The sequence below is a fragment of the Glandiceps talaboti genome, chromosome 4 (assembly GCF_964340395.1).
Source record: "Glandiceps talaboti chromosome 4, keGlaTala1.1, whole genome shotgun sequence".
NCBI lineage: Eukaryota > Metazoa > Hemichordata > Enteropneusta > Spengelidae > Glandiceps > Glandiceps talaboti.
Window position 1 is genome coordinate 7,315,994 of NC_135552.1, and position 18,226 is coordinate 7,334,219.

The window sequence follows — 18,226 nt, forward strand, 5'->3', positions numbered from 1 at the left end:
GAGATGTTTAACTGTTATGTTGACTGTTAGTACTCTCATTACTATAGTAACTGAGAAAACGACCATATTTCTGGTTATTTTTGTTTCCTTGTTGACATATCTTCAGTAACAAGCTTAGACCAGCCGGTTACTTCATCAAGCAAGATAACAACATCTAAAACAAACTAAAAATAACAAACTAAAAACTAAAAATGATACTTACCTAACAGTTTATTTAGAAATTCAATAAAATACTATACTTTCTGGGATGGACATTTTTCGAGGGTGTGGGTAGGGTGGCAGTAAATATTGAGATCGGACAATAGTAGCTTGTAAATCTGATGTTATCAATCATGTTCTTGAGGTCGTCTGAACAACTGTCATTTAACCTTTAACAAATGTTTACATAGATGTGCATACAGTCTTTCAAAAAAGAGAAAAATATTTTGAACGCCAGATTTTGTTGATCAGTATAAAGCCTGTGTTTTGTGTACATTTTGTTATTTACTCTGTGTTGCAAAGAGTCACATTTAGGCCTGTGGCCTTGAAATGCAATAGACTTATTAAATGAAGAGCTAATAGATAAATAAGTAGATAAATAAAATGAAAATCTCATTTGATTATTAGGAAGGATTGGAATAAAGTGGAAGTTTATTAATTTAATTTAATATTTACATTTCTTATCAACATTTTATCATGTGAAGTTTGAAATATAAAGAACCCCCCCCCCCAAAAAAAAAAAAAAAATAAATAAATAAAATAAAAAAATAAAAAAATAAATTTTTAAAAAAATGCGGATCTCAGAAGAAGTAGTGATGGGGATGTGATTAGTTCAGTCGACAGTTTCAATTACACTGGTAGCTAACTCTTTCATTAAATTAAGGAAATAGAAATGTGTATTGAGCAGATACAAATTAATTTATAAATTGACTAGAATCAGAATGTTCATTGATTCTGTACAATAGACAAATTAGTTTATCTTTGTTTGTCTATGAAATTTATCATGTACAGGTACAGGAAGACAAAGATATAGATTTTGTAATCGTGTGCACATATAAAGGTTCAGAAATGGTAAAGGCCAATGTTTTAATCCCAGGTTCACACATTTGTGTTACCTTATCATCATTGTGCCCTCTAATGACAGCCAAATTTTGTTGTTGTGAGTCAAAATTTTAGAAACTGGGATTTCTTGTGAGTCACCACATAATAATAAGACAGAGGGGAACACCAAATTATTGTGCGTCAATAGAAATTGTGTGCGTCAGTGGTGTGTCAAATTTGCTTTGAGGGCACACTGCTTATCACTGTCGTAAACTGCCCGGTATTGCTACTAGTCTCTTTACGTAATGGCAGCTCTTATTAACAGATGTCCCTGCACATTCTTGCGTCAGCAGAAATTTTTTTTTTTCACACCTAACTGTTAATCCTAATCTTAACTGAGCCTGTAGGCGTACTGAGACTGTCAACAATCCCAAATGCATATAATTTGCTACGTATGCTAAAAAAGAGTGTTCAAAATGTGGGTTTTAAAGTGAAGGCGTAAATTGTGTGACTTTTTTGAAGGACAGAGGTTCAATCCTGGATATTTCACAAAATGTTGTCTTATCAGTGGAGCCATGAGGATTACAATATTCATATATGTAGGATAAATTTTTGTGTTCTGAGGAACTTTTTTTCCATAGCTTTGCTAGACAACCGTCTTTCACATTTCGATTTTAATCCTAATCCGAACTGAGTTGGCCCTTTAATTGCTATCCATATTTTGTAATATACTTTTCTTGTAATTCAGAATTATATTAATTTATAAGGGATACAGTAGACCCAGCGACGACAGAAAGCCTCGGTGTGGCCATCTTATATTGGCCTTGTGTTACAAATGTACATGATACATGATAAGACGCAAGCAACAAATTATAAGGATCAATAATTCTTTAGAATTGCTTGACATCTTTTTTTTTATTAAAGCAATAACAAAACATATTTAAGTAACAAAAAAAGTAAATTAATCATGTTTTGTAGTCTTTCCCTTTTTGTCTAGCCCATTTTAAGAAAAGAAACATGAAAACATTTTCCAAATGTTACAACGTATGTGGCTGTCATACAAATTATGAATTACAATAATTCCATGATAAATTCTATAATCAATTAGGCTTTAAAAGTTTAAATTGATATCATCTGAAGTTAGATTATAGATATACAATATATGATTAAGGTCAGTTGATAAGATAAGTTGATAAATTGAATTGATAAGCGGTTGTTGCACTGAAACAACTAGGCATGCCACGATTATCTCAACATAGATTTCAAAACATACTTTAGGTAAATTATTTAAATTTACAAGCTCCAAGATAAAATTGTTCTGATTGCGTTGAGGTCCTGACTTAGAAGAAATAAAAAGAAATATTCTAAAATGATAAACAAAGACTTGAAAGAGATACAGTGTACAGTGAATTTCACAATACCAATCCATTCAGCTGTTTTGTTTGATACAACCATGCAGAAACCAACAAGAAATTGCATATAAATACATGTGACATGTGTATGTGCCAGACAGTCACTTCAATAGCAAGATATTCATGTAGTCTAAATGAAATAAACCATTTAAATGTATTGCAACTCCATGCAGACATTCAGGCACCAATGTGTTTCTTAGTATCAAACATCCTATGAAGGGCAAACTGTCCTTTGCAGTGTTCATTTGATGTCTGCATGGTGGCATGTTTAGTTTATTTCACTTTTAAGACCAAATGTAGCAAGAAACTCTACTCATTCAATCTTGCTATCTTTACATGTCTGCAGTTTCTTTATTGGTTTCTGCATGGTTGTATCAAACAGAAAAGCTGAATGGTATTGTGAAATTGACTGTAAGGCTTGTGCACTGAAACACCTAAGCACTCATACAGTCTGTATCTGAACATAGTCAAAACATACCTGTATTTCAAATTTAAGTGTCCAAATGTCAAATAGTGCATTGAAAAAAGATTGTATCGAGTTATGTGTGCGCAACTTTTCCTTCAGAAATGAACTCAGAAAGGAAATATTCTGAAATGATAACATACAAAATAAAAGATGTCGGGGTATGATTTCCAATTTTCCAAAGAAATACTTTGTTTAATACTGGTACACATATTGAAAAATTGGTGAGGTCGTGTTGTTACCATGGTAATTTGACTGAGTATGCTTATGGAGACTGAGAATGCTTTACTGCTTGACTGACTTTTTTTATGTATGCACATTGTGTCGGACACAGTGAAAAGGGGAAGTTTGTCTAATTAATGAAATTTGAAATTAATAAAATAGCATAATAATAATGATAATAATAATAATAACAGTGTTACTATAAGGTGAAATATGTATTTCATGTGGTTGATACCATGACTGGATGGATATGAGGAATAGTTCAGTAAGTGAAATGTTTTGGTAAAAATTTTAATTGCTTGATGCTTTGAGCTGAGGGTATGATTTATGACTATGTCAAGATTAAATTGTGTATCTCCACATGAAAGCCCAAAGGAATACTGGTAAATAAATTAATCTTTTAAAACATACACGGTACACGCCATCTCTTTGTTCAAATTGGTATCTGGTGAAAATTACTCCATCAAACCATTTCATTTTAACAGAAACCAGATTTCTAATTGCGTTTTAAATAAAGTTCCACTTTGAGATGGGATATACATGTAGGCTTTAGACACCCCTCTCCTTTAATAGTCTCTTCCCAGTCTGATATATATCGTGTAGTTTCGCTGAAATGATTGAGTACTTATACTAACTTTAGAAAAATTTAACCACACACAGTCCAATATTGTGTGTGAAGAGGCCTATCCCTGGTGTATTGCCTTGTAACACTTCACTTCAACAATTTTTCACGACATCAATACTGTATCATATTATGGGATATAGGTTGAGACATCCCCCCCCCCCCCCCCCCTCCTCCAGTCTCCTCCCATGACTGAGCTAGTAAATGATCGTGACTCACTTGTAAAAGAAACCACACGTAATCCAATATTGTGTTTCAATTGTGTTTTGAAGTGGCAATACCGGATGTACAAAATGTATTTCCTTGTCACCCTTCAATCGTCTCAGCAATTTGTCACGACATCAGTACTGTACAACTGATGACATCAGACCGTTGACGAACAGAACCTGTTACAAACAGGGAAAGTAAACAAATGAACAGCAGAGACTTGTATTACACACCATGGTTTGATAAGAACTGTAGTTTTATGGCCTTTTATGTGTACAAGAAATGCCAGGGGAACTAGAAATTTGTTTGCGAATGTGAACTATTTATGTACATTGTAAAGTGACCATAAAACTGTTCTTATGAAATGATGGAATGTGAGACAAGTCTCTATACTTTCAACATGCTGTACCAAGTGTTATCATTTTGAAATTCCCTGTTTTTAACAGGTTCAGTTCATCCACGGTCTGATGTCAGCAGTTTTATTACAATACATGATACATGTATGTAATTACATTAAAAAAATGAATGTGTCCATTGTTTCAATACTTCAAGATGCTTGTGCTTTGTAATGCCTGAGCAACTTACATGTACTAGAAAACAAATAAAGTATCCATTGGTTTTCCTTAAATGAAAGGGCTAATTTTCAATCCTGGGTCAGTGTCTTGACACTTCCTGTACATGTATCAAGCCAACATTGTCATGAATACAACCCCCAAAACACAACTTATAATGTCCATGTATTTGAAAAATACAATGACGGATTTATTTCCTGTATATTCATAATACCGTAGTCCAACACTAGGGAGATAAAAAAAAATCTGTAAACCTGGGATTGAAACACAGCCCTTTAATCTCCCATACTTTGTTTGTACAAGTTGTAATAGTAACATTCCCTGTGTTATTGTCTTCATTCAACCCGAAATACCTGCGTCACAACTGTCATGTCGGTGACAGTCTCTGAATGATACTAAACAATCACAAGGTCTTTTAGGTCATTAGTATTGCCCTCCGTTGAATGACAGAAAATATTTTGTAACAACATTTCATTAGTCTAAGAATCTTATAATTGTGGAATGATACTTCTGTGTATATAAACTGCATATCTGTATGCAATTAATTGGTAAGCAAAGTATAGAACACAAATATTGATGCAGGTTATGACTCAGTTTTTAAAAAAAAGCTTGATTCAATCTTAAAAGCACTGAAGTTGTGTTATGAACATTTTATATAATATAAATGTACAATGTACATCACTACATGTACCAGAAGTATTGGAAGAAGAGTAGAAAATTGTATTTGTCTAATGACACCACCAGTCCCTTGAGAGATTTTCTTTTCTTTGTTTAATAATCTTCAAATGTTTTGAATCAACTTTTTTTCCTTCTAGTTTACTAGTAGTCACTATGGTCTTGGTGTTCACCTGGTGGTTTGTAATCATTCACTCAGGTCGCTGTTCCACACAATAAAAGCACACAGTTGTGTTAAAACACAGTTTATTCAAACAGAGAATGAAAAAAGCCCAGAGACTAAATAACAAGTCTATATTTGGTTGATGAAAATGAACGACAAAATAATATATAACAAACAGTGATTGTGCTAATATTTTTGAACCATGAATAAAAAATTGGAGGGGTTAAACGTGGTAAAAGCTGATCTTTTTCTGGTGTACATTTTACTTACTTTTGGTGTGTTCCCTGTAAAATACATGAACTGGTGAAAAAACTGGTACGTTGTACATGTATATGTACAGATACGTACATATACATGTACCTTTTTTATGGCAGTGTATCCGGAAGCAGGCCCATTGTCAACCATAAGTCACAAAGGTCTTTTATTGTTACACAGACTTATAATGTTGACATGACAACAGTAAATGACAATAGTTATTGCATAATTCAAATGTCACAAATTATTTGGAATTAGAAATGACTCATTCTTCTGTTTGTTCTAAGGAAATTTTGTGTTCGATGTCATGGATAATTTACTGCAAATTGTATAAAAGACTATATTTCGTGCTAATTACATGAAGGTGATGTGTTCACAAATACATGTAAAGAGAATAACAAAAGTCAGTCTGTGCCTTGTCCCTTGGCTAAAGGGAAGTTCCTTTAAAACAAAGAAGCATTCTATCAAATTGGATTTGTTTGATAAGAATATAGCATTTTAACTTTTATCATCATGAAAGGCGACAAGTCGGGAATAACAATGTGCTCTCTTAACAACATGAAACGTCATGGCATAGGATGAGGTTAACTCGGAATAAAGATGATGACACCTTTTTTGCCAACAATTTACACCTTGTTTGTTCTATAATGTTCAGCAACTGATGGACATCTTTGAAGTTTGACAGTATTACAGTGCTAGGTTCAATAACCTCAAAGAATCATGATGATGATGTATTCCTTTGAAAGAACCAGAGTCCCTCTGTAGGGACTCTGATAGAGGGACTGTGAATGAACCGATGTGACAGTTTTACTGTTAGTATGCATGCAAGATCAATCAATAAGTCACTCTAATGTACATTCAAGATCAATCCAACTTGATAATGTGGACTATGTTGATATATTGGGGGGGGGGGGGGGGGTGTAGTTTTGGTTTTAGTGAAGTATGGCAGACACAGGGTGTTGGAAATGAAAATAGTTTTATCAATATATTCAAGGACAGGTGCAAGGATATCAATAGTCAACTAATTCACAGTGAAATGTTAGAAACCTCTAAACTAGACATGCATTGTAATTTCAAATCTTTATTGACCTTTGAGATTTACCTAGACGTAGTAGACAAAAAAGTGTTCCGCTATGCACTCTGTTGCCTTCGTATGTCATCTCATCAGCTACAAATTGAAAACTGTAGATGGGAAAGAACAAAACCCCCCCTAGAAGTGACCGAGTGTTTCCTTTCTGTCAAAATAGAACAGTTGAAGATGAATAACACTTTTGTCTGGTCTGTCCTACATATGATGACGTAAGAAGGAAGTACATTCCAGATTATTTCTTCGACCCACCTGTTCTATATAAGTTCTTTATACTATTATCAACAAAACACGAACATTTAATTAGACAACTCTCACGTTATGTTCACTTTGCTTTTCAGAAAAGAGCTGAAATGATTGAAATGATTGGTAAAATCTAGATGATGGTAAACCACTGTACAACTTAAGTTTTTTATATAAAGGCCGGTGGCCTAATATGATACAAATAAAATATTCATTTCATATGGGGGGGGGGGGGGGGGGGGGGGGGGGGCAACAGGACAGGGGATGCAATGACCAGGGGCAACAGGGAGGGGGGGGGGTGAAATGGGCCAGGGGGCAACTTGCCTAGAACTAGTGTATCCATAAAATGATTTTTGAGATAAAAATACATAAATCAAATTACAGTTCAGTTGCATGAGATAGATAAAACATTTATAAAATTGGAAGTTGAATAAATAATACATGATTTCTCTTCCTTCATTGCTTAACCAGTGGAGTACATTTGTATGTTGTTATGTTACATGTAGTTGTTATACTACAGGAGTTTACATTTGTAGTACGTTTAGTATCTTTGTGTATTTTTCACCCAGATATTTGATATTATTTGTCTAATCAAGTAATTGTAGCAAGTGATATCATGTATCAATGTTAGAAATTAATCTCATTCTCAATATTGACAATAAGGCCAAATAATAAAAGTTGTTTGGTTCCAGTCACCCGACTCCCACCTAGTTTTTCACGCAGACCCTAAACTTTTTTTACATATTCGAGAAATATAGTAATGAAATCGCGAAAATCGTGGAGTCTTGCAAGAAATATCTAGGATGCAGAAACTGACATCAACTTAAGTTAAAAAGACAATATAAAACTATTCTTCCAATCTGTAATGGCTGTACATCTGATAGGAAGAAATAAATAACACAGAGACCATTTGGAAAACAATGGAAAACCTGAACTAGATACTCACACATGAAAAAAATATAATAAAATAAAATAAAAAATCTACCTACCCCACCTATTTTAAAATTGAATGTAATTGGAACCACACAATTTTTTTTTATATGCCTAGTAATATAAATCTATGTCATTGTATATATTAAATTACACAAAACATTGCTACTGTCATTACACAGCTGCAGTGTATTTGTGAGGATAGAAAATAAGTACAGTTTATTTGAGTTCCCCCACTTTTTATCAATCAATCAATCAATCAATAAATCAGTCAATCCAATCAATCAATCAATCAATCAATCAATCAATCAAAATAATTTATACAAATGTAATGTGGCAGACTCATGAACCATTTGTTTTCAGTTTTCAGAGAGTTTTCAGACATTTACTAACTTCTGTACATGGTACATTTGTACATGTACATGTTGATACACGTCTTTAGATCATCTACATTTTGTGTACATGTAGCTGTAACTGGGAGTATTATTTTTTTTTGACAGACAGCCAACAATATAATTCACTGAAAATGTTAAAATACCAATATTGCAATAATTAGACAATTGTACATGTAGGTTAGAAGTTGATTTCATTCATACTTTAATAAAAAATTCCTGTAATATCACAGTGGTTGTTTTATTGTCATTTTAAATGATGAAATTATTTTTCTGATGTACGTTTTGAAGAGAAAGAAGGGACATCAGAATAAAGATTAATAACCCTGATGATGTTAACTTATCTTTCATATATTTTGTTTAAAATAATGAATTACTTAGTTCTACATGGGCAGACATGATAATCTATCAATTTGTGGAGATTAATTTGCAGCTCAGCACTTAGAACAATGATAAATTGTAGAATATGGAAATGCTCAAATTACTTAGAAGTCAGTTTGACCTATACAAAATGTATTGTGTACTTTGCTAGTAGAAATGACTGTTGACCCATAATGACCTCTGTCACTCCATAGATCTTCATAGACATGATATACAATAGTAGAAATTTATCAGTCCCAAGATAATGTATTATTATAAGGCCAAAAAAAAAGAATTGTTTCTGGTCAGGACAGTTTGTCTAAAATGGTTTGACAATGCAATTTTTTTTTTTTAAATTCTCAACAAACCTGTCGCTTACGATTTATGGTAGTTACTGTTCTTTTTAATAGTACTTTAGAACAAGTGCGTATGTGGTGACAAATGCCATTTGCTTGTTCATGATTGGCTGTGTAGTTGTCTTCACTGAAGTAGGCAGGGTTAACTTTGTGTTTCCCCACCACGGATCTGCAGAATGCATGGGCTGGACAAACACAAAAAAAAGACTGACGTGGGGTATTTAAGTGATACACTGACCAGAAACAATTGTTTGGTTTTTTGGGGGCGTTTTTTGTTGTTGTTTTTTTTGGGGGGTGGGGGTGGGGGGCTTATATGTTCGATGTACCAGTGATTACTTGCATTGGCATGTGCATATACTCATGGTATTTGCATAGTGGTGCAATACCAAAAACATTATGCAAATAAGCATGCAATCTGTCCATGTACATGTACACAATTCATGCCATTGTGCACATTAACTTTTTTAAATTATATAATGATTATGCAGATACATGTAAAGAACCCCTAATAAGCCATTTGAGTGCCAGTATGGGTACTTCAGAGTATTTGCACTCATACTCCGTGTTTTCCATTCGCACTTTTCACTTACAATGCTGTTCAAAGTATATGTACATTTTTTTTGTTCATGTACAGTTGCAAAGAATTAAAGGGAAACGCCACTCAAGGAAATAAAGGTACAAATGTATTCATGACCTCTAAGTGCTTATTACCCTTCAGAGGAAATAGTCATGAATATGTACTGTTCATCTAATAAATATTCATGTATGATAAGACAAGCACCCCAATAGTGAACAATGGAAAGAACAATAGAGGTGAAAAAGTTTCAATTTGGTGTTTCTTGTCAACCAAACGAAAATTATGTGAAATAATTTATTGACTCTATAGAACCAAAAGTTTATGAAAATAACCTTTATTTCCTGGAGTGGTGTTCTCCTTTAAGCAGTTTATTTGAGAATGAAATGATTATGTTATCTAGACCCAATTTGCTAGTCCTCAGAACTCTCAGACTAGCAGGCATGACTACATGTATTTGATAGTTATCAGCTTTCTCATTAGCATACTTACATTTTGTATGTCACATGAGGTCATATTGCCCTTCTTATCTTGACATTGGTAATATACAAACTTACAATTGAATTCCCGATCGATACCAATGACAAACTGAAGTCCTGAATACAAAACCACATTTGATATACATGTACACATGGACAATCAAAGGACAACGTATTTGGAAAATTGTCATTTCTAATGTATGAATCTAGAATTGTACATGTAAGTGCCACCAACATGTACATAGACACACTGACTGTAATTCTGAAGAATGTTCCTTTTTTGTTAAACAATTGATATACATGTACATTGGCACAAACTGACACATACCGTACTATATGAGACAATGTTACATGTATGCATGTACACGTCACTTTTTTAAATTACATATACGACCAAATCAAATATGGCCAAATGACAGCCATATTTGTTAAATTTCACAATATGCATTGTAACTTTGGGGTATAAGTTTTATTTTATCAAATATGAGCTTTCTTTCTTGACCTTGACCTTGACTTTGACCATGAAAGGTCAAATAGCCAAAGTTCAAGGTCAAATGCTAATGCTATAAACATGCGAAGTCAATGCTATTTAATTCTGTTGTTTGACCAAATGTTGTTGTTTTGTAGGTTTACAAGACGAGTCTGGAGCTTCATATGTTGTGCTACATGAACCTGAAAATAAAGACTTTGGAGAGTTTCCAGGAATTTTAAAGTTTGGAGAGGAAAAAGAATATTTACGAAGACACAAACGAGAAAATGATGGTGGACTACCTAATGACAGACCTGCAGCAAATGAAACATTTTTAGAAATGGTAGGAGTATGGCAATATTAGAAACATTTTATCAATAAATGCTTAGTGATCAGCAGATAATGGCCAGTCTACATGTGTAGTGTCTAAATGCCCAGCTGAGCTACATGTCTGATGTGGCTGACTTACAAGTACATATAGAAAGCACAACAACCATGCAAACAGACAATTACATACATGTATTACAATTATAATAATCTAACATGTACATGTACAAATGTATTCACATGTAACTTTGTTTTGAGATTGAATCAAATATGGCTGCATGGCTACATTTCACTATTTGCAAAATAATTGAGGAGCCTGGAGGTATGATAAATACATGCAGACACCTTTCAGGTGCCTATACCCATATTATCAAAGATGAGCTTTCTTTTAAGACTTTGACCTTGAAAGTTCTCTTCAAGGTCAAATGATTTATCTTAATAGCTTTATAGTCAAACAATTGATGATGGTATTTTAATCACGACTTGGATGAAAGATATGGACTAAATTATCGTAACGGTTGCAACATGTTGTGATGTGAACTACAATGTATTACAGGATGTTGATGTACATGCCTAGTAATTACACCCACATAGGGTATCGCGAGTTTTTCTCAAGTGTTTATTTCTAGACTTCCAGATCTTTTATTTTGCATTTTGGGGGATTTTCAAGGTCAAATACCAAATTGGTCAATCAATTATGAAGTTTTATATCTAGGGACACGATTCAAGTGTCGACACCTATATTTATAGAGGTTAGCTTTCAAGCTGAGTTTATTACCATACTCCGACCTTGACCTTCATCTTCAAGGTCAAATAGTCAATTGTTTAATACATGTATATTTGGAAGTTTCATTCTGAGAGACACCATTCAAATGTGTACATCCATCTTATTAGAGGTTACTATTGTAAAAAACTTGTGAAAAGTATCTTATAGAGTAATTTAGTGGTTAGCCAGGTTACGGCGCTTATGGTATATTCCGTTTAATCTCCCATGACTTCACTTGAGACTAGAATTGCAAAAAGCTGATAATACAACACATAATTGCTCAATCAACTTGTTTGTCACCCTGGGTTGTCCCATAATTACTCAAATGAAGTGATATGCAGATGAACACACATTCAATTGAAGTGATATGCAGATGAACACACATTCAAATGAAGCGATATGCAGATGAACACACATTCAAATGAAGTGATATGCAGATGAACACAAGTACACATGAGTTCACATTATCCTTACAAGTACATGCATAGACATCTCAGTTGCACATCTTCATCTGCATATAACTAAGTTTTGAATTATATAGGACAACCCAAGGTGGCGAACAAGCTGATTGGCCAATTATGCATTGAGATTTTCAAACCGTATTATCAGCTCTTTGCAGTCCTAGTCACAAGCGAAATTATGGGAGTTTAAACGGGATTATACCATGCATAAGCCAAAAATATGGAATATATACTCTGGTTGTTCTATGTCATGATAACATGCTTCTATGTCACAACAATGTGTATGTATGTCACTGGTTCTGCTGTATTCAAAATAGGAGTCAAATCATTCAAAATTGCCTTTATTTTCCCCGTTTTTTTTCTGTGATATTACCGATGGTGGTATAATTATGTTATTCTCCATTAGTTTTCTTCATTCAGACAGTAAATACTCACGACCTAAGGGTTGTCAGTACGAGTCACTAGAGGAGTAGTGACAAAGACCCTTTAGGTCTATCGTATTGTCCTTGGCTAAATGAACAAAAATATTGGGGAATAATATCTAAATATACCGTAAGTGTCGTACACAGGCTATGTAGTGGTGAAATGTTGGCCAAATTTACTTTATTTGATCTAGATTATAGTAGATTTACATGTGTAGAGAGATAAAATGTAATGCCATTATTGGTGTCTACTAACATAATATGACATAACTACATGTACTGTGGGGAAAATGTAGAAATCGATTTCAGTGGTTGAATATTTCATGATACTACATGTTTATCCTTCCACATGTTTTGTTTGTTTTTCCTATTTCTGTTCACACTGAGTATACTAGAAGAAGAAACATACAATGATATGGTCATTCAAACTGATATTACACCATTATGCTGTGCATGGTGTTAGACATGTCAATTGTGAGTTTGTACAATTGAAAAACACAAACTTGTAGGTGTAAGGATGAAGATGAATTAACGTCCATGTGTATTACTTATCTGTAACCCATAAACTTATACAATATTGATAATTATAATAATAATAATAATAATAATAATGTTGGATTTTATATAATGCTTTCCCACTCTGCTCAAAGCACTTTACAATTATTATCCCTGGCACAGATCTATAGTGGCACAACAGCCTTTTATACTTCTTCAACTCCCAGGGGAGCATACAATCCATTGCAGCATTTATAAGCACATAGGATTAAAGCATTCATATTGCAACCTCTATCCTACCTGGTCCCCAATTACGCAGCTGGGTTGACTGAAGCAGTCATAGTTCAAATCTTGCCCAAGGACTTTAGCCACTCATAAAAAAAACCTTCTGTTTTCTTTCATAGAACCACCACAGGTATTGTTCAGTCACTGGTCTTTTGTAAGATTATAATATACATCAGAACGTCATGATAGCTGATCAGAACGTCGTTTTATCAATGATGGACAGTTCAAACTGGCTTTTAATTTGCCACAAAGTCATCTCCTAATCACACTATCAAACTAACATGTAATGACTCATAAACAATAACAAGCCAGGTGCCTTAGGTGTATAAGATTCAGGCTATGCTTTTATCAGTTTGTATATGTCTGTGAAAGTTACACTTACCATATATGGCAATATGACTAAGTTTCACAGACATCAACAAACTGATAAGAAGATGGCGTGAACCTACACATCAGAGACACCCAATGTTAATTTGTATCCATGTATGTTAGTTTGATAGTGTGATAAGGAGAAGACTTTTCACCATCTACAAAGCTAGGTTTAATTGTCTACCACTGATAAAACAACGTTCTGATCAACAGCACTTCTAGACAACTAGTGCAAGGGTTGTATAGCTTGTAAAATAATCCCTGAATAATCTGAATAATCCCTCCTGTTTATATTTCTTTGATAGGACTACCATAAGTACTACACATCCAAGTACTTGTCAACAGGAAAGGACCTATGGGTTGATTTAGATAATATGAACAGAGCCAACGTCCTCACACATAATACTTTATCCAACAGACATCTAACTGCAGTGGTATGTATATTTTATAATATTTACTTGCAATTTTATCATTAAAACTGCACAAACTGTAAATGGACTAATGTTTTTTTTTTTATCAGATGCGCAAAAATAAATTCACTGAAACTTGGTGAAGTACCAGTAATTTGACATAATTGATTTGTGGACAATTGCATCTAGAAGTAGTATAGAAATATTTTGAAATCATGATTTAATATGGTGGATGTATGGGCTGGGCTGGGCTAGGGAGAAATGATTTTTGGGTGCAGACCCAAAAATCAATTTAAGTAGATTTATTGTACCAAATTGCACGTTTAGCTGCACAAACACCTGTACCTGATCCTCAAAAGATTTAATACTCTTCAAAGGTGTACGGTATTATGAGTAAGTCATTATAGCTAACAAAACAGTTTCAAAAAAGGTTCAAGTTTCAGCTATTGTAGCTGTAATCATTATACAGATAGACACAAATCAGGAACCTGGATTATCAAATACCAATAAAAATGACATTTCAAGTAAATTTGAAGTGAAAATAAAATATAATAAAATGATGCTGAAGTAACTTTTCAAGGTAAAATTTTGTAATGTTAGTCTTATCAATTTGATAATGCATCAATATGAGCTAGCGATGATGTAGTGGAGTGTGAAATTAAAAGTTGTTAGATAATTACTGTGATGGCTTCATTTCACTCATATCTACAGAAATATCCACTCCCCGGTAATTAATTTGAGGTTATCAACACCCAGTTGGAAACAATAATTGATGATATTTAGGACTTAATTAAAATATATACAAGGTGTGAAATTCGTCCTTGTACAGTTCAATGGATTTGGGTCCTATGAGACGATATTACAACTGAAACTTAATAAATTGTTTCCATGGTAATGTAAGTGTGTGGTAGTTTTGTGTAATTCATTCTTGTTTTTTTTTAAATAGAGTTTTACCACCTAGGCGCACCATAAAATTCAAGATTCAATTTCTTGTTGACACCATGACTTCCATTCCATGCACTACATGTCATGCATTACCTAACAGTGTGCATGGAAATATTAAAGTCAACCTTCTTGTTCTATTTTGACCCTCTAGCATGAGGTGAAATGTTATTGGAGGTGTATATACATGTACCATGCCTTATGAACAACATTCAGCCACAAATCTATAAAACATAGGTGCAGTGTTTAGACTAGAGTAAAGGAAATTTACCTCATAATTCTGTGCAACATGATTGGAGGAAATTTACCTCATAATTCTATGCAATGTTATTGAAGGAAATGACCTCATAGTCCTAGCAATAGCATGTTGTCATTGACTACAGTTACATCACTATTGCTTACTGTTAATGTATGGGGTGGGCGAGCTGACAATGGTTATTTATTATTAATATATATATATATATATATATATATATAATATTTAATGTATATTTTTTGAAGTCATATCCATGAGAATAGATATATGAATATCATGAAAAATACAATAAATAGACATGATTAATACATATATGAGCTATCACTGATATATCTCTCAATCTCATTTGATCAAAATAATCCCAAAAAAAGTATCGTGCATAAAAACAAATTAAATTTTGTTGCGCATTACGGCCATTTATTTTGTGAAAGTTGTGTCTTGCCAATTGTTACACATTTAAATTAGTATATCATGGTTCAAACTGTTCAAAATGAGATTACGTGTACATGCGATACTGAAAATACATTCTAAAACTAAAAATGAGAGATTACATGTGATACTGAAAATACATTCTAAAACTCAAAATGAGATTACGTGCGATACTGAAAATACATTCTAAAACTAAAAATGAGATTACGTGCGATACTGAAAATACATTCAAAAACTCAAAATGAGATTATGTGTGATACTGAAAATACATTCTAAAACTCAAAATGAGATTATGTTTGATACTGAAAATACATTCTAAAACTCAAAAAACTCAAAAATGGCATAAGCTGAGTTTATAAGCTTTTTAATACTCAAGTGAAAATACTTAAAAACAAAACCACTTTCCAGTGTATTGTTAATGTTGATGCATCTCTTCTATTAAATAGTATTATATTATGATTGTTTTCTCGCATGGTCAGAACAGCTGATTGCATCGTCGGAATTTCCTGAACATTTTTTGATACCTATGATAAATTACCTCCTCTGATCGTTTATGAGTTATATCTCAATACCAGGTTTGAGTTCAATTAATTACGAGTGGTGGTTCAAGTGTACTTTAGTAAGTACAATACTGTGAGTATACCTTTTAAACTAGGCTAAAATATATGTAAACCCAGCTTCTTTGTGCCCCAGTGTTATTTATTATCATGTCACCTAGTAAAGTTGTGTCTATGAATTAACATTTACATTTGTCAAGTAGTACTCCTTTGAATAAAATGTGGTTTGAAAGGAAATTACATTCAGAACCAAAAATCCCTGCAGCTAGTATCAATATGTTACAATTGCACCTATTTCCCCGTGTGCATATTTATTTGAATTATGTTTATACAAAATATTAATTTGCTTCATCTAAACTTTTATTAATTAATCAGAAGAATGGCTTGACAATGACATTTCATATACTGTTGCAATGGTTACACCAAATCCAACATTTTCTCCTTTATATGTAATCTTATTTATTTATTTAATATATATTTTTTGCAATCATGTTTGTGAGCAGTTTTCTATGAATAGCATTGAAGGAACAAAAATACTAGAAGTAAACATGATCACTTATTTTTGTCAGCATGGAATTTATTAGGTATACTTATAAGTATCAAAAAACATGTACATTGTAAATAATAATAATGAAGGTGTTTGCCATGGATACCAAGGACTCCGGAAGAACAATTATCATACATGTAGGTAGCAGGATTATTTTGGATCAATTAACCTTGAATAAAACGTACTTAATTTGGAGGTATTGTCTGATGACAATAGTGATGTTTACCATCAATTATTGAGTTATTATGGCATACAAAAACTTAGGACATGAAAGCTACACTACAACTGATGTGTTTTGTTTGAAATATAATGGCTTTCTTATAGTCTTGTTCAGTGTGAGATGTATTGAATTTGTGTAAACACATTTGTGTAGCAGTACACATGATGTATCATATGATCAAATTGAGTTGTGGGTCCACACCCAAAAATCAGCTTTCCAATGAACCACAATTTCAATAATACTGGTTATTGATCAAATAGATCTCTAATGACGATATATAATGTCTAATTATTGGTATTTGGACTATTTTCAGTGAATACATGTACAATTCATCGGTTGTCTGATTAAGAAGATAAATACAGTCCCATTACAGCTAGTGTAGGTTTAACATAATTGGCCTTCAATGACAACAAACTGTGTACAATGTACCTCCATAATATTATAAGTTTATGGATGACAATTTGAAATATTGCCATGGTGATTTCGAGGTGACAAATCGACGATTTTCAAAGTGACCATGAAATTGTCCACAACAGATATACAATCATAGAATCTACATGTGGGCTTTGACAATATCATCTCAGGCCATCAATAATTTAACAAACATCATCACACCTACATAGTAATTGAAGGTTGTATTTGACCATGTCCATGGAGGACTGTTGTGTGTACACAATACAAGTACATTGAGAGATAGTTATTTATTTAAAAGTGTCTATTAGGAAAAGATGTTAGCCACAATTGACTCATTCAGTCGATCTATCAGGAATGTTTGTAAAAGTGCCTGAATCCATCCAATATATACATACTAATTTATTAGGCAATGAACAAGTAAAATCCTCAAATTGTTCTTTAAAACGTCCTTGCTAAAAGATGTTGTTGTGTGTTTCCTGAATTTATAGAGTGGGTGACTGACTTACATGTACATTGTAATAGTTCAACAGGTAGACTTCTCCATATAAGGGGTGACTTCTCCATATAAGGGGTGACTTCTCCATATAAGGGGTGCAGTGCAGCAAAGGAAAATAACACATATACATGTAGGTACACACAACTATAATAAATTAAGTTCAAATGACACAAAATATACTATATGAAAGTCATGCAGTTGTCAAATGACAAATAAAAAGTGAAATAACTACATTTATACCATGCATAAGCCAAAAATATTGAATATTACTTCTATGTCAGGACAACGTGTGTATAACTATAAGTAACGACAACATGTGTATAACTATA

General features: G+C 33.1%; 1 protein-coding gene across 1 annotated transcript in view; it reads left to right on the plus strand.

Moving 5' to 3' along the window:
• Nucleotides 1-18,226, plus strand: part of LOC144434094 (plexin domain-containing protein 2-like) — a 56,324-nt gene that overhangs the window by 998 nt on the left and 37,100 nt on the right. The window contains exons 2-3 of the mRNA XM_078122549.1: nt 10,660-10,844; nt 13,932-14,060. Of these exons, the coding sequence (XP_077978675.1) occupies nt 10,660-10,844; nt 13,932-14,060 (314 nt within the window). The remainder of the gene's footprint in view (nt 1-10,659; nt 10,845-13,931; nt 14,061-18,226) is intronic.